Source organism: Heliangelus exortis, chromosome 25 (assembly GCF_036169615.1).
Source record: "Heliangelus exortis chromosome 25, bHelExo1.hap1, whole genome shotgun sequence".
Classification (NCBI taxonomy): Eukaryota; Metazoa; Chordata; class Aves; order Apodiformes; family Trochilidae; genus Heliangelus; species Heliangelus exortis.
The window spans coordinates 5,569,218-5,594,615 of record NC_092446.1 but is presented as its reverse complement, the minus strand read 5'-3'; the positions used below and the strand labels follow the sequence as shown (position 1 = coordinate 5,594,615).

General features: G+C 46.8%; 1 protein-coding gene across 1 annotated transcript in view; it reads left to right on the top strand.

Moving 5' to 3' along the window:
- Positions 1-23,609, top strand: part of PKP1 (plakophilin 1) — a 43,192-nt gene extending 19,583 nt beyond the window's left edge. The window contains exons 4-14 of the mRNA XM_071768207.1: positions 6,080-6,224; positions 7,926-8,133; positions 8,862-9,039; positions 11,119-11,233; positions 11,541-11,696; positions 11,796-11,972; positions 14,013-14,166; positions 14,665-14,851; positions 18,002-18,086; positions 19,087-19,187; positions 20,178-23,609. Coding sequence (XP_071624308.1) covers positions 6,080-6,224; positions 7,926-8,133; positions 8,862-9,039; positions 11,119-11,233; positions 11,541-11,696; positions 11,796-11,972; positions 14,013-14,166; positions 14,665-14,851; positions 18,002-18,086; positions 19,087-19,158 — 1,477 coding nt within the window. The 3' untranslated portion in view covers positions 19,159-19,187; positions 20,178-23,609. The remainder of the gene's footprint in view (positions 1-6,079; positions 6,225-7,925; positions 8,134-8,861; positions 9,040-11,118; positions 11,234-11,540; positions 11,697-11,795; positions 11,973-14,012; positions 14,167-14,664; positions 14,852-18,001; positions 18,087-19,086; positions 19,188-20,177) is intronic.
- The last annotated feature ends 1,789 nt before the right edge of the window (positions 23,610-25,398 follow it).

Sequence of the window (25,398 nt, the reverse complement as noted above, 5' to 3'; positions counted from 1 at the left end):
CTCCCTCTGAAGCAAACCCTGTTCTGCGCAGTTCAGTGACTTGGTCGATGCTTTGGAAAGGTCACTTGAAGAATAATGGCACTTTCTGAAGAGAAGGAGAACTGCTGTTGAGAGAGGAACCATCTCCAGTCCTGGATGCCCCTTGGTGAGGGAGTGGCTCCATTTATACACTTCTCCTGGCTTGGGGCATGGCTCATCTGGCAGAACCGGTTGTGATGTGGAAACGTCGGGGCTGGGAGACGAGACGAAGGCTGAGCTGGGGCTGTGTCCCCTGAGTAAATCAGATTGGGCTGGGGCACACACCCTGCTTCTCGTGAAACTGGATTAGTTCAGGGTGCAGTTTGTACCCGTGCTTCTCCTCCCGACTCACGGGGCATGAGGTTGGCAGCACTTGGCTTAAAGTTTTGGTAACATGCTAAAGAATTCTTTCCTCTTTGAAAATACTACTTATTTGGAAAGACTTAGCCCTGAGAGAGTATCTGGCAGATCCTGGTTAGCCTTGTAGTGTGCTTCTGTGGGTAGGGACCTTCAGAGATGGGTTAGGACCATATCTCACCTCTCTTACCTGTGTGGGACTGTTTCTGGCTGGAGGTTTCTGCAGTTGGGAGAATTGAGCTTCATTTGTGTGGCCTGATCTTTGAGCAGGGAGAGCTCTGCTTGTAGGCATCCCCTTTCATAACCTCCAGATGCAGGAGGAGGGCTTAGCTGGGTAATTCCTGCCTGTGGATCCCTAGAATCATAGAATCAGCCAGGTTGGAAAGGACCCCTCTGGGATCATCAAGTCCAACCCTTGCTCCACTCCCCCCGTGGTTCCCAGCCCATGGCACTGAGTGCCACATCCAGGCTCTTTTGAAATATCTCCAGGGATGGAGAATCCACCCCTTCCCTGGGCAGCCCATTCCAATGGCTGAGCACCCTCTCCAGAAAGAAATTCTTTCTAATGTCCAACCTAAACCTCCCCTGGCACAACTTGAGCCCTCTTGTGCCCTCTTGTCTTGCTGAGAGTTGCCTGGGAAAAGAGCCCAACCCCCCCCTGGCTCCAACCTCCTTTCAGGGAGTTGGAGAGAGTGATGAGGTCTCCCCTGAGCCTCCTCTTCTCCAGCCTCAACACCCCCAGCTCCCTCAGCCCTTCCTCACAGGACTTGTGCTGGATCCCTTCATAGCCTCCTTGCTCTGCTCTGAACCTGTCCTTGTTTGGGGCTCTGCTCCTGTTCCAGTAGTTCCTCAGGTAGGGTATTTCTGCCTTTATGAGAAGGATAATTTTGTGTTCAGTTTTCGTGCTGCAGATCTCCTCTGTAGGTGGATGTCTTGTCTGCAGGGTAGCAAAACACCTCTGGGAGCAAGGAAAGGGCTTGAGAGGTTCCAGGCTTTCAGAGGTGACCCAGTGGGCACGGTGACAGTGGGACCAGTGATCCACTGGGTCTGTTTGTGATACAAAACTGCTCTGTACTGTGGCCAGTGTCAGTGCTGGTTGGAGAGTGGTGCCTCCCAGGTGTCCTGTGCTGCAGAGCTGATCTCCTTGGATGGTATGGGGTGAAAAAGGGGTCACTGGAGATGCCCAGGTAGTGAGAGCAGTCTGTAGATTTCAAAATACTGACTGCAAGAACTTCAAACTGTCTGTACTGCACAGTCCCTCTGCATTTGGTCACAAATTTATTTATTTTCTGGATCTGTTCTTGTTTGGTTGCTTCCATTTATTGAACTGTTTTTCTGAGTAAGATGAGGAAGAGCTGTCTCTCTGATAACCATCACTCAGAAGAGTCCTTCCTCTTGCAGAAACATCTCTAACTGATGAAAGCCTCCATCTGGCTGACTGAAGTGAGCCCTTCTTCCTGATGGAGCTGGGTGGGATCATCTTGATCTCCAGAGCTCTCTCTTCTGACATCAGTGTCTCAGAACCCATGTTTTGGGGATCTCCTGCTATCCCCAGCTCTGCAGCCTTTCAGCCAGGAATCTGGCAGCACGAGTGGTTTCAGCAGCAGGTGAAGACTGAATGTATTTGCCTGCTTTCAGCTGGGTCCTCTGAGGGGTGGTACTTCCAAAATGCTTCAGGTGACAGTGACACCTTGAGCTGGCCAGCTTTTAGCTAAATAACATGCTGCAATTCAGCCCAGTCAGGAAAAAAGGTTTCTACATCCTCCCTGGTCATCAGGTACCAATAACAAGAAGTAATAAGGATGTGGTGTTTAAAGCATCCTACAGACTCTTTGTTCCCTTCCTGCTGGAACCTGAGGTACAAGAAAACAGTGGCTACCACCAGTTGATATTTATTAATCCTTCTTCCAGACGTGCTGAGTGTAGTGGTTTAGATACCAAATGGGACTGAGAGCCTGGGGCCAGGCTGGATTGTGCTGTGTGGTGGTTGTGGCTCTGGGCAGCAGGCAGCTGGTTCTGTGCCCATCACTTCTTTAGGAACTCTGGATCTGAGCTGGGGGCTCTGTTGCTCTTCCAGAGTCAGTGGCCAATGGGACTGAAATCTGGTCAGTGAGGTAGCCCCTAAGTCACTGCCTCTTGGATGACTTCAGGAGAAACCCAGGTGTCTGAGCTGGAGACATTCCTGAGAAGCCAGAAAAACCTTCCCCCTTGTGAAGAGTTTGGGGTGTTCTCTCTGGGAAGGGATGAGCTGGGGTGTCTGCAGACATTGCCCAGCTGAGGGGTGGCTGATAGGGGTCAGGAGCCAGTAATGGACACCTACAGCTTGGCTTCCAGAACACCACCTGCACCTTTGGCCTCATTTTCAGACATGGATTTGCTTCCCTTTGGTAAGAGACACCTCATTAGAGGTCACGGAAAAGCAAGAGTCCCTCAAGGCATCTGGCCAGATGTCACATCTTGGTGCTGCTCTGTGAAACATCCCTGAACATCCTGGCAGCTACAGAGGAGGCAGCAAAGGCTGAGGAAACCCTTTGGATTTTCCATCTGGTTGTATTTGTTGGTGGTGATGCTGGTTTGGCTCCAGCCAAGGGGCAGCAGCCTCTGTGAGCTGGGAGTAAAGTTCAGGGACAGTCAGACTGTGTCCTGTAACCTCTGATTCCTCAGTCCCTCTGGAAATGCTCGAAAAAGTGAAAGCATCCAAGAGTTACCGAAAGAGTCAGGAGTTCAGGAGTTACTGAGAGTCAGGGAAGGTACTGAGGATGTTTTCTGATAGCTCTCCTCTCTGTTCAATAAATAAAAGCCATCAGTAACAAAATATAAATTCTCCAGAATGAAAGCAGAGCCAAGGGTGATGAAAGGCACCTTCCTTTTGGTTTGTACTTTTTTTTTTTTTTTGGATAAACTGCCTCTAAAAATGACAATTTCACAGCACTGGCTCTTTCTATGACATGATTCTGTGCCTGATTCTTGTGATCTTTGTGAACAAAAGGCCTTAGCACCAAATGAGGGAATTTACCTTCCTGTGATACTGATCCTCTTAAGTATTTGTTTCCCTTCCCCACTTGATCTGATCATCTAATGGTTCTCCCATTGAATCATTTCTAATTGAGGTCTCTCCTTATTCTGATTGCTTCTTTCTTGTGGAAGAACAACCACCTTTAGAGCTCTTCCTACCAAGCACTTTGGCCCAGGTTGGAGATGGCCACAGTCCAAGACCTTGTCTCAGAGCAGGCTGTTGTTCTTGTAGGTTAGATCTGGTTAGGAGTATCCCTGACTGGCTGATATACAATCTCCCATTAGCTCAGGCTTTGCCAGGGCAATTAGATTGAAGAAATCACTGCTGCTTCTTGGGTGGCACAACTGAGCCTGGCTGCTCACCCCTGTGAACTTCTCATCCTGGGGAGGCAGCAAGGGAAACAGAACCTTGTCTGTCTTCTCCCACACAGAACTGGACCTGGGTGCCCAGTTTTGACACTGCTAAAGGAAGGTTGGATGTGTGAAAATTCCCTTTCTTGAATATCTGGACCAAATGGACACCCTTCTTCCTCATAAAATAACATCTGATTCAGGGGGTTTCTCAATTTGGCAAATTAAAAAGAAAAGAAGAAAAAAAAAATCACCACGATGACAAATGCTGCATGACACTAATCTGGTGTATTTATTAATGTGCCTCCCTCCCTGCTCTGCCAGACCAGTCTGGATTCTCAAAGAAAAAGTCCTTCTGGTGCTACTCATGCTGGATCCATCAGTGTCTCAGCTCTATTCTGTGTCTCAGGAAAAGACAAAGAGAAAATTGTGGTGTTCTCAATCTAAACCAAAGATTTCTGGGCTTCTGTAGTTTCTGGTTTAAACTTTGTCTTTCCAGTTTTGGGTGTACACCTTGTTGCAGGTGTAATGAAGTTTCTTCACATCAGGTTTTGATAAAGTCTCAAACTGGTGAAAAATTATTTGATGAAGAGAAGTTTTGTTGTTAGTGCAGACAGAAAAGTGGCATGAGGTTCATGTAACCTTGGACATGAAATGCTTCAGGTCCAGTCCCAGGCTGCTGCCTTTCATTCTGTAAACATCCAGAGGCAGGGGCACCTCCTGAGGAGAGGTCTCCCCTTCTTAGGACACAAAAACAAGTTGTTCTTGGGAAGCACCTATTCCTCTCCATTGACAACACAGCTGTTGAAATGAACATTTTCGCCTGGATACAACTCTGTATCAGTGAGGGTAGGGGAAGACAAAATGGTCTTTCATGCTGCCTTCTAATGTCACAGCATAATCCTTGGCTTTTGATCTTCTGTAGGAGATTTACAATAGAATTCTGGATATTATTCAGTGGCCTGTGCTGTGAGGAGGTGAAACTGTGGATGCACAAGGACAGAATATTTGACCTTATTGTAAGCTGCTGGTGGTGATAACACTTGAGTGCCCTTTCTAGACCTTTATTCTTAATGTTTTGAGTCTGCATATCCCATGTCTAGAAGAATTAAGTTTTACCCTTGTGGTAATGCTTAATACTTCAAATGAAAAAGGTTTATTTAAAGAACTTATTTAAAGAACTTTATTTAAAGAATGATGGTCTTGTCCTCCTACCAAAGCCCTCAAATTTTTTATTTCGTCCACTGCTACCAAAGCATTTCCCATCTGCATCCCATCACTGCTGAAACAGCAAACACCAAACAAGAGTCTGGGACTTGACTCTTCTCAAGTCCTGAACTTTTGAGTAGTCATTTACTGTGATGCAAATTAACCCAGACACTGGTGCCAGGAGCAGGGATCCTGCAGGTGCAGGAATGCTGAGATGAGACAATAACTTTTATTGGACTCCCTGATAACTGCAAACACAGAGAAACTTCAGTCCAGAGCCCCTTCATCAGTCTGGAAGTTCATACCCTTTCCTAATTTTATGTGGTTAAAATGTCACAGATGATGCTAAATAAGTAGGAGCCAAAAGGAGCAGGAGCTTCATCCTGCTGAACAGGTGGACAAATCTTCAGTGTTTGTATTTTTCCCAAGGTCACAGTCCTGCTCTAAGCCAGAATTATTCATGTCCTTCCTCTGGGGTCTGAGGACACAACCTTTACCTCTAACAGGGGATGATGACAGTGCCCAAATTCTCTGGAGAGCTTGGAGACTGCCAGTGTAAACACAACCTGAGAGCAGGACGTCTCAGTGCTGTTATTAATATTTCACCAACTCAATATCTGTTTCTCCATCCCATCACTCTAGACAAGCCTCTCTCCTTTTCCTAAGGGATCTGCTCTGACCTCCTGAGACCATCAACTGCTCTCACATTTTTCCTTCCACCACATCTCACACCAAGGTGTGACATGCTGTGGGAAAAGCATCTGCCTGCTCAGATTGTGCTAACAACCTGACAGATACGTGTCCACTGGTTCTTTTATTTGAGGAGCAGTGAATACTGGCTCTGTTCATTAAACCCTACACTTCAGACATTATTAGACATCTCACACCTTGACCAAACTTCTGCTTTCTTTCAGAATAGACTGGATCCATAATTTATTATCCTTAGTGTCCTCCACTGTATATTTTCCACTTTTATCATCTATTTTTTTTTGAGACAGAGAAATGCAGTAGGGGTGCACCCTGTGATAATAATTAACATTTTGTAGTTAATTTCTTCCTCATCATTCCCAGTATGGATGCAGCTCCTTGGGCTGAGCACTCACCCAATGCTTCTTTCTCTTTATCACAGAATATGTGGTGATGAGATAGATGGAGGCACCATGACCATCCAGAAAGCCATACAGCTTCTGTGCTCTTCTGATGACAAATACCAGGCCATGGGTGCTTACTACCTCCAGCACACCTGCTTCCAGGATGAGTCTTCCAAGCAAGAGGTGAGCCAGCTCCTTCAGAGCTCTGCTGTGTCCCTGGCTGTGATGGCACAGGAGATGGATGAAATTGCTTTTCCTCAGTACCAAGGGTCCACAGGTCCCCTTAATTTTAATGATGGAGCCTTTATACCTCATTAGTCACACCCAGGGTGTAATTAAGTACATTTTTCAGCTACTTGTGGCCACTTTCTCTTAATAGCAGTCCGTCAGGATTTTAACACCAGGGAACAGTTACCAGGCACAGAGAAGTCTGAGTCCTCATTGTCACAGATTGATGGACTTTGGGGACACAGGAGCAGCCATCCAGACCCAGTGTCCTCCTTTGGATGGAACTGCACCTGGTTTTCTCATGTATCTTTTGCTATCTCAGAGCTGCAGTGTCACAGCCACATGAAATTGCTCTGTGATTTTCATCATGACATTTTCAGCAATTTCAGTCATTTTCAGCCATCTAAGTCAATGGGTTAATTAGTGATTATGTATCATAGAATCGCAGACCATTTGGCTTGAAAGGCACTTTAAAGGTCACCTAGTTCCAACACCCCTTACTGTGGGTAGTAACACCTCCTACAAAGCTATTTTTTGATCAAAAAGAAGCCCTTCTGTTTGGAAAAAAATAATTAAAAATAAAAAAGCACAGCTTATTTTTCCAGTTACTACATTTATGCCAACATGCAGAAAAGGAGGCAGAGGTCCAAAGGATCCAACCTTGAAGTTAGATCTGCTGTATCAAAACTGTCACAAAATTTTCTCCCCACCCCTGCAGTCAAGATGTTATTCCTATGGATCTGTTTTTCCCTTTCCTGGCTCAGAACTGGAGCTGGACCTGCTGTCCCAGCATGGGGATGGCTCTCTGTGCTCTTGGGAGTGCAGGTACCCCAGCCCATGTCACAGTCCCTATTGTGGGCTGGACACACCTTCCCTTACCCTTGAAAACACTTTCTGAGCACTGCCTTGTTCCCCTGCCTCCCAGCCAGATGTGTCAGAGCAGGTTCTCCACACACATTTGTTTTCTTTGCTTTCTAAAGGTTCTCATTCAGTCAGCAAATCCCCAGGGGTTGCTCTGTGCCAGGAGGGGTTCCATGCGGGATCATATCCTCAGGAGACCTGGTCCAGGGGACCTCCTGTAGCTGGGTCCCATAATTTTGAAGAGCTCAGCTGGAGGATTTTGCCTTTAGACACCCCTGACCCCAGCAGGTCAGGGTTCACACCCCTTCCCAGTGCTGCCCAGTATGTCCCAGTATGAGGCTGACCTCGAGGGTGTTTACACTCTGCCATGTCCATCCCTCTCAGCTCAGCCTGTGATTTCTGGATGCAGATAAATTGCCACATCATGTTGTTATCTGCCTAGAAATGGCCTCTCCAGACAGAGCAACGTTTTCACCTGGTGCACATGGATGGAGCTGGGTGAAAGTTTGTGAGAGCAAACACATCTACATCAGCAAAGGGCTTGCTCCATGGTCATTACTCACAGAGTTACATTACTTCTGCACTTAAAGCTCCAACCTCAAGGCCAGCACCTTTGTGCTCATCACCTCTGTCCCCAACAAGACATCCCAGCTGTGAGCTCCAGCCACCCCTTACTGCCAGCTCTGCTCTCCTCAGTGTGTGCCAGGCTGACTCCCAGCATTGCCCTGCCCGTTGTCCCTGTCCCAGTGATGCTCTGCACACTGTGCTGATGGTTCTGTGTCCTCCCTGCTGCAGGTCTACAGGCTGGGGGGAATTGCCAAGCTGGTGGAGCTGCTCCGCAGCACAAACCAGAACGTCCAGAGAGCGGCAGCCGGAGCCCTCCGGAATTTGGTCTTCAAGAATCCAACCAACAAGATAGAAACCCGGAGGCAGAACGGGATAAGGGAGTGTGTCAGCCTCCTCAGGAGGACAGGGAACACTGAAATTCAGAAACAACTGACAGGTACACAGCCAGCTACCTGCTCATCCCTCAACAAGGGCCACAGTCCTCCCTGTCTGTGGTCTGTGGAATGCATAGGCCCAGGAGCCCTGGTGCTGCCATACCACAGAGAGGATGTTTTGGTGTCCCTGGTGCACCAAGTGGCAGCTAAAACAGAAGGCAGAGGAGGTCCTGGCCCTTTGATATCCCATAAGGGGATATCACATCATAATTGCCCATTGGGGAAGCTCCTATACCAGTTCTCCCCCAGCACCCGAGGTCACTCTGCCATTCCCATGCCTTCCCTGGCTCCTGTGCTGCTCCCAGTGAAGGCCAAGGGTGCTGGCAGTCCCAGTGTGGTTGGGCTGGTGGTCTCACTGGTGTCTCACCTTTTCTTGAAGGATTGATGTGTGTGTTTGTTGGTGGAGGTCACCCTCAGCTGTGACTAAGTTCTTGTGTGCAAGTCTGTATGAGATCCCTGGAGAGATCCCTTCTGCCTGCAACTTAATGGTGATAAACACCAATTTTGGGAGGAAGGAATTAAGCATCCAACTGATACTGTGCTCCTGGAGCCCATCCTGACTGTCTCCCATAGGGATGGACAGAGACTGAGGTTCAGAGCAGCTTCTGTGCCTTTAGTTCCCAGAGGGATGGAGTGAAGAAGGGCTTTGTTGTTGGAATTCACTTTGACTCTGGAAGTTTCTAATGCATGGTGAGCCTCTGCTTGAGCTTGTCTCCCACCTTTTTCCTAGGACTGCTCTGGAACCTCTCCTCCACTGATGAATTAAAAGAAGAGTTGATACAGGAGGCCCTCCCCGTCTTGACAGACTGTGTTATCATCCCTTTCTCTGGCTGGTCTGATGGAAGCTGCAATAGAACAAGAGAAATTATTGACCCAGAAGTATTCTTCAATGCTACAGGTTGTCTGAGGTGAGTTAATGAGCAGGAATTTACTGTAACTCGTGCCTGCTGACAAAAGCTGAAGCTGTCTAAATCCTCTTACAGTAAGCTGAAGACAGACTCACTGCAATTGTACTAATAAAAAATTCTCCTGGAGAGAGCTTTGCTAAGAGAAAGTGCAGAAAATAATTACACATAAACCACTTTTTCTAGAAGATTTTTTTAATGTTTGTTTCTGCTCAAAAAGTAAAAGTTGCTTTGTTGTGGGGGGGGCTGCAGTACTGACACCTGACAGTGTTGAACTCAGACCAGGAAACTTCACACTTTCTGCACTTAGATTTTTTCTAGAGAAAATTTTGGTTACCAGAAAACAAACTGGTTTGTGTTTTAGGTGACAAAATGACAACATTTGCTATACAGGGAAAACAAGTGTTTTCCCACAGAAGTTAATACCTGTTTTGGGACAGAGCAGTCCCATTGCCCTGGACTTTTCCTGACTCCTTTCATCAGCCACGGAACAGGAGCTGCAGATTGAACTCAGAAGAGTTTATTTTTTTCACTGGAAATCCAGAGCCTTTTTGTAGAGGATCTTCGCCCTGACTTGCTGCTCCTCCTACCACCCTCCTCCACTTGGATGTGAGCTCCTTGTCTCACTGGGAGCCACTGGGGGTGAGGGGGGAAGCACTATGGATAATTAGGTACTTTCATCAACTGCAGCTCTCCCCGAGGGAGCTCAGCGCCGACCGCACCCTTGCCAGACATGCAGCCAGCAGGAGCTGGATCTGCTTAGGAAACACAATGAGTGAACATGGCACAGAGGCCTTTGGAGATGTGATACTATCATCTTCTGTGGCTGGGAACCATGTCTGAAAGACAGCAAGTATGGTTCCTTTCCCTGTTTTGGAAGGCACCTCTGCCCTGCAGTCGCAGCACGGGATGCTTGGTGTCTGTTGGATGTGAGGTGCTCCACGTTTAAGACCATCTCAACCCACTGGTGCCACAAAATATCCATTTAAAATGAGGGAAAGAGTATGCTGCTTCTCTTCTTCTGCACAGATTGGGAAAGGAGTTTTCCATGGAGTTAGACTCAAGGCAGGCTCCATCTGCTGAGACTTATCACAGCCTGGGGCAGTGATGTTCAACACCTCCAGTGAAGACCTCCAGGTGCAGGTCAGTGCTGGAGACAGCAGAGCCAGAGAGCAGAACGAGTCAGGAGAGCAAGGGGGATGGGTCCAGAGCCCCTGCTCCAAGGGATGAGCTGGGATTGCTCTGACTCACTGCCCTGCCACATCATAACAGAGATGAGAACAGCCTTGGGTTTGCCCTGGGCTCAAGCCATTGCTGCTCAAGCATTTCTGGATTGCAGATGAATTCATGTTAATGAGGAGGCTGCAAATCACAGTGAACATCAAATCCAGTTCTGGAACTCCTGGAGTAAATATCTCACAACGATTGCAAACCTCTCTTTGTTTTTCATTTGCAAGCTACAAGGCAATAAAACAGGGAAGAAAAAGAAAACCAAACCAAACCAAACCAAACCAAACCCAAAAAACTGTTTCCTGTTTCTGGAAAAACTCCCCTGTCCTGGCAGCCAGCAGTGCTCAGGAGTCTGGGACAGCACCCCAAGCTGGTCAGTCCCTCTGGTCAGACTGATTGCTGCCACCAGGTCCAACAACAGTAATGCTGCTGATCCTGGGTAGCTCCATGCTTACAACCATTGACACCTTCCTGATTTTCACAATAATCCCAGCTGGTCTTTATTCAGTCTTCTCTTTGGAAACACCTCCAAGGAGGCAGTGAGTCTGTGCATGCCACACACGTTGCCTCTAAATATCACTGGTATTTACCCTCACCAGGAGAATGCCTTCTACGCAGAGTTCCTTTTCAGGACATTTTCCTGGATTAGATCAGTCCTAAAGAGCAACAAATAATCTGTGCACCAGTGCAGTCCTACAGAGGATCTCCAAAATGAGAGTAGTCCAGCAGCCTTGCTGAGCCTATCCTTAAGTGAATTGCAGCCAGAACAGAGCCCAGAAACCTTAGTGAGTGGACCCAACTAATCCTCTCTCCTCCTTCTCTCCTGACATGCTCTGTGATGCCTTTCTTCAGAAACTTGAGTTCTGCAGACATGGGGCGCCAGACCATGAGGAATTACCCTGGTTTGATCGATTCTGTCATGACTTACACCCAGAACTGTGTGGCTTCCAACCGACCTGATGATAAGGTACCAGATCCTAAAATCATAAAATCCTAAAATCATAGAATCATGGAATGGTTTGGGTGGGAAGGGACCTTAGAGAACATGACTGCCATGGGCAGGGACACTCCCACCAGCCCAGGGTGCTCCAAGCCCCATCCAACGTTCAACACTGCCAGGGATGGGGCAGCCACAGCTTCTGGGGGCAACCTGGGCCAGGGTCAGGAGTTCAACTGCTAAAATATTACAGCATGGCATGTGTCCTCTCTGTAGCAGTAGACAATGTTGCTCCATATTTTTCTGCCTAATGTGATGCTTCTGGTGATGATTTCAGTCTGTGGAGAATTGCATCTGCATCCTGCACAACCTCTCCTACCGCCTGGATGCTGAAGTTCCCAACAAATACACCCAGCTCAACCACATGGCCCGGAGTGTTTACATGGACAAAACCCTCACAGGTTGTTTCAACAGCAGGAGTGGTAAAATGGAGGTAAGATGTGCCACAGACTGCTTGGAAATGTGATCTTCAGCCCCATGCAAGGGCTGCAAGGAGCAGGATCTGAGCTTCCAGCTTTTCATTTCTCTGTAGAATGATGAATATGGTGTCCCCCTTCCTGAGGAGGATTTTAAACCCAAAGGACCCAGCTGGCTCTACCACTCTGATGCCATCCGCACTTACCTCTCTCTGATGGACCAGAGCAAGAAGGATGCAACCCTGGAAGCTTGTGCTGGAGCTCTGCAGAACCTCACTGCAAGCAGAGGGCTGGTAAGTCCTCCTCTCCTCTCCATGCACTTGTGGGCAGAAGTGTTGGCTCTTTAGAGCAGCCAGAGAGGAAAATGTCCTCCTTAAACCTTGGGGCAGAACAGAGTGGCAGCTCCAGCTGAAGTATTTGTAAATGCTAAGAATAGGGCCTAAAAAGGGGCTACAATCAGCATCCCAAGGGTATATCCTAGATCCATACACTTCCCATGGGCTTCTCTAGGTTGGTCATACTACCAGCATCTGCTGTTGCTGATGGCCTCCCCCCAGAACACCAGTGAGGATGTGTACAGATGTGCCCAGATGTGCCCAGATGTCATTAACCCAGAGATGTGCCTGTGCTGCCACCTGCGTGTGTTTTTCCAGTGGGAGGTGGCTCTAATAACAGGGTGGGTTGTGCTGTGGATTGTGGCTTGTCCTCACATCAGAGCTGCTTGTAAAATAGCTCTGCTGGATGTCCCAACCCATGGGTATGTCAGTGGGGAGGTGACAGGGGCTGCAGGACACCCTTGGGTATTGCAGGGCACGGCAGGGGCCACGTCACGCTGGCAGCTCCGCTGTGCCCTGGGCACGTCCTCACAGGCTGCCTTCACGTGGACAGACCTCAACTTGTCTGTTTGTGTCAAACTTCATCAATTCCTATTCAAATGAGATGGCGAGGGAGATGAGGAGATAATGATTTCATAGGCAGGAGAGGTGTGGCACGTGTGTGAGCTGTTCCACCCAGAAACACAAAGTGAGTCACGAGCAGAGCCCGCGCTGGGACAGCCTCAACCTGCCAGCTCTCATCTCCTGGGAGCTTCTGCTGCAAGTCTTCCACTGTGAAATACTTTGGCAGCCTTGGGCTTTGGTTTTGGTTGGGTTTTTTTGCAGTTTAAGTAAGCTGTGGCATTAAGGAGGTGGAGAGAGGCTGTGGCAGTGTGGGCAGAGCTGATGGGAGCAAGAGGCTGGAGCTGTGTTCTCCCTGGAAATGGAAAGGTGTTCAGCAACCAAGATCATTACACAAGAATGTCCTTTGGGCAGGGGGGGAAGAAAACAAACAAACCAAAACCAGCTCTTACACTCTTAAAGCAACTTATTTCAGCCTTCTGGAAGGGAATGGTTGGAATTTGTCTGGATGTGCAGAAGTGGTTTCTCCTCCCAGGGGTCCTATTCCAGCTCAGACCTGGAGCTGGGCTTGGTTGCTGGGTTTGCTCTCGCTTGAAGGAAAGGGAAACTGAGGACAAACTTACAAATCTTACCAGAAGCCTTTAGCTTAGAGAGGAGAATGCTGAATGTCTTCTCAGACTTAGCTTTGGGATCCCAGTGGTGCTGGTGTGGGTCTGTAAAGGGGTACATGTGCCTGCTGGAGCATGGGAAGGAAACTGGGTCTCAGGCCACTGGGAGAGAATTGCCTTCCAGCCCATTCCTCCCATTCCCATGTGACTGTTGATGGACCTGTGTCACTGGTGGTGTAGCAACCTCCAGCATCCCTTCTGCTGGGGCAGCAGCTGAGAAATTCAGTTGGCAAAAGCACCAGTTTAAAGCCTGGCAGTAAGAGGGCAATTTATTAAGGGCTTGTGCTTCCAATACCCATCTGCATTGGCTCCATCCCGAGGTCTTCAGGATTTGCATAAGCAAACGTGAGCTCAGGATCCAATATGATTATTTTTGGTTTTCAGCTTATTTTTAAGGGTATCATTAGCTCTTCCTATTCTAAATTACTTGTGGCATGGCAGGGAGCTGGAAGGGCATCAGGCCAGGGCAACAGGGATGTGAAGGCAAAACTTCTCCAGCTTATGGGAGTATCAGCTGGGTGAGCAACTGTCCCACCTCAGGCCTCAGAAAGAGGGCAGAAATCCCAGCTGTATCCCTGAGGATGATGCTGACTTTGCAAATGTCTGCAGAGAAGAGGGGTAAATGACAAAGTAAGTGGGGTTATGGGAGCAGAAGAAGGTATTCCAAATATGCTTATTTTATAGTGTAATCACGTTTGGCCCCATGCATGAATCCAGTTGTATCTTCCCAGCCTCAGAAGTCACCAGACACCCCTGTTCTGTCTCCTAGATGTCCAATGCAATGAGCCAGCTGATTGGGCTGAAGGAGAAGGGGCTGCCCCGCATAGCTCGGCTGCTCCAGTCCAACAGCTCCGACGTTGTCCGCTCTGGGGCTTCTCTGCTGAGCAACATGTCCAGGCATCCTGTTCTCCACAAAACCATGGGTAAGGAATTTCCACCACTGTGGATTCCAGAACAATGTTTCTAACTCTCTAGTTTGTGTCCACCTCACCTTGGAAACCCCATGTTAAGGCTTAGCCAGAAATTGGGCAAAGCAGCTTCATTTCTTCTGGCCAAAAGGACAATTAGGTGGTATCTCCAGCTTCATTAACAACATGTGTGCTATCTCAAAGTCTCTCCAAGCATGAGGCATGCTTTATAGATAATGACAAATCTGCAGGGTCTGGAGGGTGACAGTGTTTTGGGAAATGAGTTGGGCTTGACTCCTCATGACCAATGTCACTGGCCTTCCAGTGGCCTGCAGCACCCATTTTATCTCTGAACATCAAGTGGTGACTATTATGCCATTACTGTCCAATGTTATCAGTGCCTCCATCCTGAATCTCTCTGCCTTCTTGTATTGAATAGTGCTAACATAAGCAGTATCATTCACTTGTGCCAGGTTTTATTTAAATGTTGATTGGAACATTCCACCTCTTTAGCTCACCAGGTGCTCCCAGATGTATCACGTCTCCTGTCATTCCAGTCTGGAAATAACAACAGCTATGGGGAGATCATGACATCAGCTTGTTACACTCTGAGGAACCTCATCATGTCCAACCCACACCTGGGAAAGTCTTACTTGACAAGCAACATGTTAAATAATGTAGTAAGCCTGTGCCGAAACGGGTGAGTTTGGGGCAGAAAGCATGGAGAGGGTCATGCCAATTTCAGCTCAGACATTTCTGAGCCCATGCACTCTGTGCACAGCCAGGTCAACCCCAGAACCTTTCCAGCACCCTTCAGACCCCTGGGAAAGCATTCTGCCTTTCCTGTGCTTGTAAATTGAGAGAGAAAAAAAAGTCAAACTTTACTAGACTCAAATCTTCAGCACCAGATTCTTGGCATGAGCCATTCATGGTGGGATTTTTAAAGGGCCTCAGGAAATTCCTGGTGAATTTTAAAGAATTATAAAAAGACCTGAAAGGCCAACATCTTAAAGCCTGTTAGAAATTCCAGCCTTCAAACCAGGGGATGCCAGTCCACAACCTGATTCCCTTGCATCGGGGCCTCCTGCTCCCAGCTCCTTATCCTGAAGGTCAGGGATTCAAGCACCTCTGATACACTGGAACTGTGCTCAACTTTAATGTTCAGCTTTGTTATCTTGCTCTTGGAACATCCACCTCAAGTGGCAAAGAGGCAGCTTCAATGAAATGTATTTATATATTTCTTATTATTTGAAAAAATATATATTTTTTGACCATGTATTCTCCTTCCTCAACTTTCATCTCTTCTACCATCTGTTTTTGTTTTAAAGTCCCTGACACAAGTTACATATTGTTTTCTGCTGTGACAAGACATTCACATGCCTTCTCCAACACCCTTCGATAAACCACTTACAATCTGCCACTTGTTTCATGGCAGCAGAGAGATTGTCACTCATTAGAAGTGGCCTCCTTGTTTAGTTTGAACCTCAGCCAACCAACCTCAGTCAGTTTGCTGCTTCCACTCTGCAAAAAAGCCCAATTACCATGAAACCCAGCCCTCTTCTGAGTCTTTGTTGTTTGGAATGGCATTACCTTCTGCCTAAAGTCCTGCTTTGGATCCCTCCAACCCATTGTCAGATAATTTACTACGTCAGCCAAGGGTTTCATAACTGGGACTGTGTGTACCTTAATTGGCTTTGTGCTGTGTGATGAGCTTTGTGTGCAGTGACTCACGAAACTGCCAGGAGTTACCAAACTCTTGAGATATCTTGAGTATGTTCCTCCTGTCCTTATCATGAAGTCCTTCTGAGAAGCTCCCCAGTTCTTAAAATCTCCAAAACTTAATTTTTTTTTTCTTTTCCTCCTTTATTAATTTCCATTCCCAAAGACTTTTATGCTGTTCAATTCTTAAGCAGAAATGACATTTTACACCCAGGACTAATCTCACTTATTCAAGGTGTATCACTTCAGACTGGTCCCATGAAGCAGATGTGAGGGACCTCTCCTCTCTAGTGACCCAGACACCTGCTAGCTCACAAGCTGGCAAACTTTTCTCCCTTCCCTGTACAGTCTGGAAGAAGAATAAGAAATTTTAGGGTGGGATTTGTCCAGTCCTACATCAGAGAGAGCCTCACCTCTCTGGATCCAACACCTCAGTTTATCTGATAGCTGTGGATTCTTCACCGTCCTGGGGCACCCCTGTTAAATAATTTGTTCTATCTCCTGCATACATCCTCACCTATGACACAAGCTTCACAGTGATGATGGTGTTTGTTCATTCCTAGTAATTTTTAATCCAAGGTGCCAAAAGATTGAATATTACCCTTTTTCTCTTTCTGTTGCTGTTTCTGAAAATCAAGCTAATGTTACTGATTTATTGAGAAGTCTGATGTCCTTTCCAACTTTCATCTCCAACTGTCTGAAAAATATTCCTCTACTCATTTTTAAGCAACATTATTTCATTGATAAAAATATAATTTTTCTCAATAATCCCACGCCAAAAGTTTCTCTTCAAAATCTCTTTTGGTAACTTGTGGCACATTGAAATCACAGATTCCCACAGTAACATCAGCAAATGAGATTTGCAGTTTGTCTCACAATCCCAAAGAATTTCTTCTTAACATTTCATCTCAATCTCCCTTACTGCAGCTTGAAACCATTCCCCCTCATCCCATCCCTCCAGGCCCTTGTCCCAAGTCCCTCCCCAGCTTCTCTGGAGCCCCTTCAGACACTGGAAGGTTCTTTCAAATCTCTCTGCAGCCTTCTCCAGGCTGAACACTCCCAACTTCCCCCCTGGCTCCAGAGCTGCTCCAGCCCTCCCAGCATCTCCATGGCCTCCTCTGGACTCCAGCAGCTCCATGGATGGATCATTCTCTCCCTCACCCTGCTGGCCATGCTTCTTTAGATGCACTTTAAGACATGGGTGGTTTCTGGGTTGGCAGCAGACATTGCTGATGTTGAGCTTCTCACCAATCAACACCCCCACATCCTTCTCCTCAGGACTGCTTACAATCCATTCCTCCCTAATCCTCTGTCTGTGTTTGGGATTGCCCTGCCCCAGGTACAGAATAATGTCACATTCCTGGCTTACCACACAGCGTGGTCCTCCCAGGCCCCGGGTTGTTCCTGATGACCACTGTCAGTCCCATTTCTCAAACACATGGAATATTTTGGGGACACAATGCTTTATGAGGCTGTGTCACACAGGGAGGGTCCTGAGTCTGGTCTTGTACCTCTCATTCACTTTTGCTTTTTGTCTGTTTGTCTCACTGAGCCCAGCACCGGGGCCCACGGGCAGGATGAGGACCAGCAGGTCAGGGGCAGAGATAAGAAGCAGCACAGAGGTTTATATCTAGGTTGTTGTATGAAATGTTCCAAAATTCTGAAAGGTTCTGCTATGACTCATGGTTTCGGAGCTGTTACGTGAGCAAGTATCTGTGAAGTTGTGCTGAGTCAGGACTTCTGGTGTTGCAGATGTTGTTGTAATGAATGCTCCCATCTCCTGTCCTCACCTGAGAGCCCTCCTGAGTGACCTCCCACACTGTCCCTGCAGACACCAGGGAAGGGCTGACACCATTTCCCTGCTCTTTCCATCTACCCAGGTTCACACTCCAGGAACTCTCCTTCACCTCAGCTTAATGCCCATTTTTCCACTCAGAGCCACCCCTCTTCTTCACTTGTCCTGCTCCAGCCCTGGAGGTTGTTGCCAGGTGCCACTGGGAGAGCCAGGACAGTTTTCCTGAGCATCCTCTGCTGGGTCTGGCCAGGCTCCCACAGGAGTGGGATGGTTTCAAGGCTGTGGGTGAAGCCTGTGGGTTGCTGTAATTCACTGGGGTCTCTTTCATCTTCCCAGCTCCTGTCCAAAAGCAGCTGAAGCTGCTCGCCTGCTCCTGACAGATCTGTGGTCCAACAGGGAGCTCCAGAGTGTGCTCAAGCAGGTAAGGGTTACGAGGTGTGGGGGGGTCTCTGTGCCAACCAGTCTGCACCCTAGGGTGATGCTGGCTTAGGTGGGCTCCTCCATGGTGCTCTCTGGTGCTTCCCTGGGCTGGGAAGGGCACAGACCCTGGTTTCATGCGAGCCTGGGAGGTCCCCTCTCTTGTATCCCATCGTGTAGGATCAGCATGTCCCAACAGATCCTGGTAAGGCTCCTCCTCTCTTCCCCCCCTTGTTTTCTTCTGTGTCCATAACCCTGTTTTGTGGTTATTTCACCCCTACGCTCAGGGTAATCTTTCAAACCAAGAGGAGCAGCATTTGGGATTTGTTTTGCTCCCTTCAACAGAAACTGTTGGGTGCAGAGGCAGCTGGGGCAGATCCCATCCATGGCTGCCTTTGAACCAGCTGGGTTTTCCCAACTCCCCAGCAGCAGCACCTGCAGAGAGCAGAGGGCAAATTAAAGAGAAGGAATAACATCCACAGAGAGGAGTACCCTGGGGGCAGGAAGGGAGAGAGTACCCCGATATCATCCTCAGGTGAACACTTAGGGACTTTCTCCAGAGGAGCTTGGGCAGCTTTGCACAAGGCTCTGCTGGGAGCCTCTGCCAGCTTGTTTTGATGTCACTGAGTCACTCCTGTGTTCACACAGATGTTCCTTGCATGGGCAGACATCAGATGAGAGGGCTGGGAGTCTGCAGGGATGGATGCATCATGCATGCACCTCTGCTGCTTTTCCAGGGCAAAATAAGGTTCAGTGAAGGAGTAGGTAAAGGTTTCCCCTGGTAAAGCTGGAGAAGCCCAGCTCTTGGTGGATGGAAAGCAATGCAAGGAAGATGAAAACCATCAATGAGGGTGGGAGTTCACAGCCCAAAGGCACCCAGAGAGGAGAAGGAAGCAGATGTGAACTGGATGACCACTGCTGAAGTGGGGGGGGAGTCTCTCTTCCACAGCAGGAGATGGTTCTCAGTTGCACTCACTACACTTCATGTCCATCTGCTTTTTCAGCAAGGGTTTGACAAGAACGTGATGGGATCTTTAGCTGGGACGACCTTCAGGACCCTCTCTTCCAGATTTTAGGAGCCTCACCTGGCACGTTCAGGCTGCAGGTGAGAAGGGGACCCTGGTGCAGGAGGGAGGGGTGGGCTTGGGGACAACTGAGCAGTGCAGAGCCCCAGGAGGGCTGAACCCTAAAGTTTGTGAGATTTTCATCCCAAGTCTTATCAGCCCAACCTGCATTGTGTGTGTTTGGGTGAAAAGTCCAAGTCCTGTGTGTTAGTGCAGATGTTGCTCACAGCACATGCACATGGGCCATACAAAGCTGCTCAAGCTGCCCACACCTCATGTGCCTTTCTTAATTCCTTTGCCAAGCAATAACTGATAATTGCCTTTTCCCAAATCCTCTCACATGGGACTTTTCAAGGAATCTCTCCTTCCTGAATTTTGGACAGTGTTATCCAGACAGTGCTGGTGCCATGCAATTAATTCCAGCCCATGCCATGACATCAACCATCACCTTTAGGGGTATTTGGAGCACTTAATAATCTACCTCTAAGCATCATGTAAAATCTTGAACTACATGCTGACATCTGAAAAAATCTCAAAAGAGAAATCAAGTTTGAGAAATCATGGGCAGAATTTTCATAGCATCATTATGAATTTTTTATTCAGTGTGAAATGAGATTGAATCTGTGAGGCTCTTCTGATTGATAATCCCACTGAAGGGAAAAGCTGAAACCTGATAACCTGATGTCCCTATGATGGGGGTTGAAGTTATCCAGAATAAATAATTTGCTCCCTTCCCCAAGGTGCTTTTGGCTCTCAAACTAAGCACAGTCTTGATGTAAGAGAAAATGGTGCAAAAGCCCATTTGGTTTTTCTGCCCAGGCATAATATTTCACTTCTTGGTCTGGTGAGACTTGGAGGAGAGTAGAAGTCTTGGGGAAAAACTATGGGCAGCACAGAAACTGGGCATGGGCCAAACAAATAGATTAAAAGTTGGGTTTGAAAATTGGTAATGAAAGTTGGTAATGAAAAGATTTCTCGACTGGTTTAATTATCTGGGGGTTTGGTTTGTCTTTGTTTTTTTTCCATTTCAGAATTTGGAATTGGTTCATGTCCAGGAAGACAACCCTTTCCCAGTTATGTAGGGTGTTAAAGATGTAGAGTGTTTTTCAATTTAACTCAACTGTAAAGCAAACTAAACATATGGATTTCATGTGGATGATACAGATATTTTTAAGCATTTTCTTCTTTTTAGGGGGGAGAAGGGACTTTTATCAAGGTTATACTTTCTTTATGTTAATAATATTTTTTTTTTGTGCAAAGAGTGTGTCTCTGTGTACCTATGTATGTGTTGCTGTGTATGTGTGCCTGCAGGCAACATCCATGTGCACACGTGGTGAGTTGGACCTTCCCCCAGGCTTAGTCCCTCTGAGACCTGGGGGGAGTTGTGCAGTTCAAGCCCCCTGAAGGGTTTTGTCCAATTCCACCCGATCCACACACCAAATATTGCCACACTAAAATCATGCCATAACCTATTTTTACCCAGAAATATAAAAATCACCACTTTTTGGTTGAGTTCCCCCATTGTATATGGCTATTATAACAGATACACACAACAATATTTTTCTCTACAAAGTCTGGTACTTCCTAACACTTATGAACACAGACTTCTTTTCTGCGTATGATTTTTTTTTTCTCCAATGAGCTCTTATAGTTGTTAGTATTTTCCTTCCTGTCACATGAACTCTTTATCTCAAGAAGCAAATTGATGTCTGCAAACTCTCCTGGGTCCCAGCATCCCTCCCCTGAAGCTGCATCTGAGGGGACAACTCCAACAAATCTGCAGAACATGAACATTCCCGGGGCCCAAATCACTTTGAGCGCCAGAACAACTCAATCTCGTGACTGTACCTGGACAAATGTGGCACTTGAGAAGCTGAGCTGGAGACAGGCAAAGTATTTGGGGTTTTTTTAATTCCGGGGATCACTGCCTGCCACACAGGACTGGAAAAAAAAGTGAGGGATGTGGCCTTTTTAATCGCATTTTGTTTTTATTGATCGATGTAAAGAAATAGTATTAATAAGCAAAGGAATGCAAACACTTGTGTGAAGTCAGGTTTGGAAATTTTGTTTCTCAGTATCTTTAATTCCGTGATCACCTGGTGATGCTAAGGCTGTGCTAGGGGACTGCTGAGCTCATTTTGGGGCAACCCACAGGACCCGTGTGACAGAAGAGGCTGATCTTACTCCCTCCAGAAGCAAAATATCTTCTACCCATCTCCAGAGGGGCCATAGCTCAGGTCTGAAGGGGAAAGGACCAGCTGAGGATGCTTTTTCTGAGTGTCCCACACACATGGTTATTGCTTCTTCAAAAGCACAGGGGCACAAGATCCTTTTTTTTACAAATCCCAGGGGTGTGGGAGGTGCTTGGGAATTATGAGTCTGGAAAGGGAAGAGCAACCTGATTATTTCCAGGTGTCAGACTCCTCAGTTGATGGCAATCAACTTGTCCCCATCACTTCCCAGAGGTGGATTGGTTTGTGCCCTCTAAAGAGCCGTCCATGAAGTTCAGGTTTGCTCTGACACAGCTGGGAGCTGGGAGCTCAATTCCTGCCCCATGCAGACCACAGGGAGCAGGAGTCCCCGGATCATTCTCCAGCTGGATTTTCTCTGGGACTACAAAGGGTGGCTTAATCTTGTGCACTTTAATGAGCAGCAACTATTTGCTTGCCTTCACCCACGTTCAGTCGAGAGCTTTCTGTGCAGAGCTCCCAGCCAAATGAGAGAGGAAAAAAAATAGCAAAGCAGCTTTGAAGTGGAGAGCCAGAACCAGGAGAATCCGGTAGGACAGTTTCAGGAGCATTTAAAGAGCAGCAAAGGAGCCCCAGCCCCTGGGCATGCCCTTGCCATAGCTGCCAGCTGTTCCTGGGCTGGATCTATACTCTCAGATGTAGGGTTCAAAGTGTTTCCAGCAGGACCCAAAGAGTGTGGATTTCCAAACTGGTTGCTGGATTGTTGCAGTTTTGGTGTAAAAATGTGTTGTGTGCAGTTTTGCATTCAGATTTGTTCCTGTAATTACATGTTCAACACAAGTCCTGGGAGCTAATGTTTTTCTCTGTAAAATTAATTGGGGGAAACCTAACTACAAACTGTAATGATGGAATATTGAGGAAATTCATTCTAATTGGCTGTTATTTAGGCTTTATTTTAAAACACTGCTTCTGCTTTCACCGGTAATGCAGTTTACTGAATCACTGTGGAAGGCACAAAGAGCTGGAGCTGTATGATCATCATCATCATCTCACAATTAAATTTACAAGTACTGGAGATTTCATTAGCAAGTATTAAACTCAAAGAAACAGATACATCATTCACATAAATCTTATGAACTGCAGCAAAGCTGTTTTTCCAACGCTAATAAAATGATAAAAATAAAATCTGTCTCCATCCTCAGAGACCTTCAAAACATGACTGGGCACAGCCCTGAACAATCCAACCCCATCTGGCTTTGGTGTTATCCCTGCTTTGAGCTGGCCAGACCAGAGAGGTTCCTTTCAACCTAATATTTTTTTTTTCTGATGCTGTAAGTTACTGCTTCCATACCTCAGAAGAGAGTGAGCAATGGGCTGTGTGAACTGGAACCCCTCTGCCATCCCAGGGCTATTTTGCAACTCTTTCTTCCCCAGGAAATTCTCTGATACTGAACTCTCTCTTCCTCTCAGTCTCTCTGTTTGTAAAACCTGCCCAACAGACACTGGGGAAGTGGCCCTGGTGCCCAATAATAAGAGGAAGAAAAATCAGATTTAACTGAAGTAACTGGTGTTGCCCATAACCAGCAGCTTTGGGAGCTCAGTGAGGTTCCCACCAAAAGTTAAATTGCTCTTTTCACCTCCAATGAAACTTTATTTTATTTTTTCATTCTAGGTAGACATTTTTTCTTAAGGGCACATTTTTAACTGTGACATCCTCTCCCATGTGCTGTTTTACTGGGTTTTTTTCTTCTTTAAGAGCCAAGGTAGGGCCCATCCCTGGTGACAGTGACAAGGGCAGATCCACAGCACAGAGCTGGGTTGTACTGGTGGGGAATTACTGGGGAGGCAGGAGCACAGCTGGCAGCACCAGGAGCTCTGCAAGCAGCAAAAAACAGAGCAGTTGGGGCCTGATTTGTGCACTGGACCCACAACCATGTAAATAATAAATACCACACTTGTATGTCCTGGGCTTAGCAGAGCTTTTTTTGGTTTATTTTCTGATAAATGCTTTGTTTGTTTTGTATATGTCCAATCCAACTCACCCCAGCATTTCAGAAGCCTCATGGACAAGCAGAAGGCAGTAGGCAGTTTTACTCCTCTCTGATCAGACACCAGTTTGAGACCAGCTTAGCCTACCAGTCCATAGCTATACAGTGTATTCTGTAAGATATAGGTATGTGAGAATAATGTATCAGAGTTTTGTTTTGGCTGTACTGTATGTATTTGCTTCATTGGAAAAGCTGAAATCAATAAAAATGGCTGGAATTTCTTCAAGCTTCTGGCTCTGGATAGTTTTATTTTTGGTTGTGTTGCCACAGGGTTAGGAGAGGATAAAGCCTCTGTTGGGAAGATTTGTAAAGATTGGTAAGATTTGTAAAACTTCTTCCCCTGCAGCAGTGATCAGTCTTCATCCCCAGGAGGGATGAAGCTGTAAATCCCATTTTGTCCACCTTGGCAAGCCTCAGCAGGTTGCTCTTCCATGAGCTTTTACTGCCACCACTTTAATCCATGAAAAAAAAATTAATTATCAATAGCATAATTTCTGTCACTGCTACATGGATCCACAGCTTGCTGTGGAGAAAAAAAACTAAACCGACACTTTGGTTTCTTCTGAAACTGGATCTCCTGAGCTGTGTGGAAAACTCTCCAGGTCTTATATTTTTAGTGTGATGAGTTGATCCTCCCACAGTCCAGGCTGGAACATTCCAGCTCACAGACCAATTTCTCAGGCAGAGAAATCATCTTGTCCTGTACAGTGACCCTCTCTGAACCTTTCCCAATCCAACTATTTTGTTTTCAGGACAAGGAGACCAGAACAGCACACAGAATGCAAAGGGTGAGTAAGCCATGGGTAAAATAATGCCATCACATCCACCTTTTCTCTTCTCTTCTCTTCTCTTCTCTTCTCTTCTCTTCTCTTCTCTTCTCTTCTCTTCTCTTCTCTTCTCTTCTCTTCTCTTCTCTTCTCTTCTCTTCTCTTCTCTTCTCTCTTCTCTTCTCTTCTCTTCTCTTCTCTTCTTCTCTTCTCTTCTCTTCTCTTCTCTTCTCTTTTCTCTTCTCTTCTCTTCTCTTCTCTTCTCTTCTCTTCTCTTCTCTTCTCTTCTCTTTTCTCTTCTCTTCTCTTCTCTTCTCTTCTCTTCTCTTCTCTTCTCTTCTCTTCTCTTCTCTTCTCTTCTCTTCTCTCTTCTCTCTTCTCTTCTCTTCTCTTCTCTTCTCTTCTCTTCTCTTTCTCTTCTCTTCTCTTCTCTTCTCTTCTCTTCTCTTCTCTTCTCTTCTCTTCTCTTCTCTTCTCTTTTCTCTCTCTTCTCTCTCTTCTCTTCTCTTCTCTTTCTCTTCTCTTCTCTTCTCTTCTCTTTTCTCTTCTCTTCTCTCTCTTCTCTTCTCTTCTCTTCTCTTCTTCTCTTCTCTTCTCTTCTCTTCTCTTCTCTTTTCTCTTCTCTTCTCTTCTCTTCTCTTCTCTTCTCTTCTCTTCTCTTCTCTTCTCTTCTCTTCTCTTCTCTTCTCTTCTCTTCTCTTCTCTTCTCTTTTTTCTCTTCTCTTCCTGATTCCTAACATTCACCTTGGTTTCTGCAGCTGGGTGTTTAGTTCTGGCTGCCCATCAGAGTTCCCTCCAAGCCCCTCATTCACATGTGAAGAGATTTCACCCCATGTGCATTACTTAACATTTCTCTGTGCTGATGTTTGTCTTTCCTTTATCACCCTCTCCCTGGTGATCTCTGCAAAATTCTATATACAGACCTGCTAAGTGTGGCTTTCCCTGCATCAGGCATAGGATGTTGTAGAAATCCATCTGGTCCCAGCCTCCCTGCCATTATTCCAGGCACCATCCAACCCCTCGACACTTCCAGGGCTGGGGCATCCACAGCTTCTCTGGGCACCCTGGGCCACAGATTCCTTACAGGTCCCCAGCTCATGGGACCTCCAATAAAACATGGGACACTGTCAGAAAAGCCCCATCACACCAGCAAAGCAGCCCACAGCACATCCCCTCTCCCATCCCACAGAGCAACTTTGAGTCCTTTATCACCCCAGACAATATTTACAGAGCAGACCTTACTCTCCT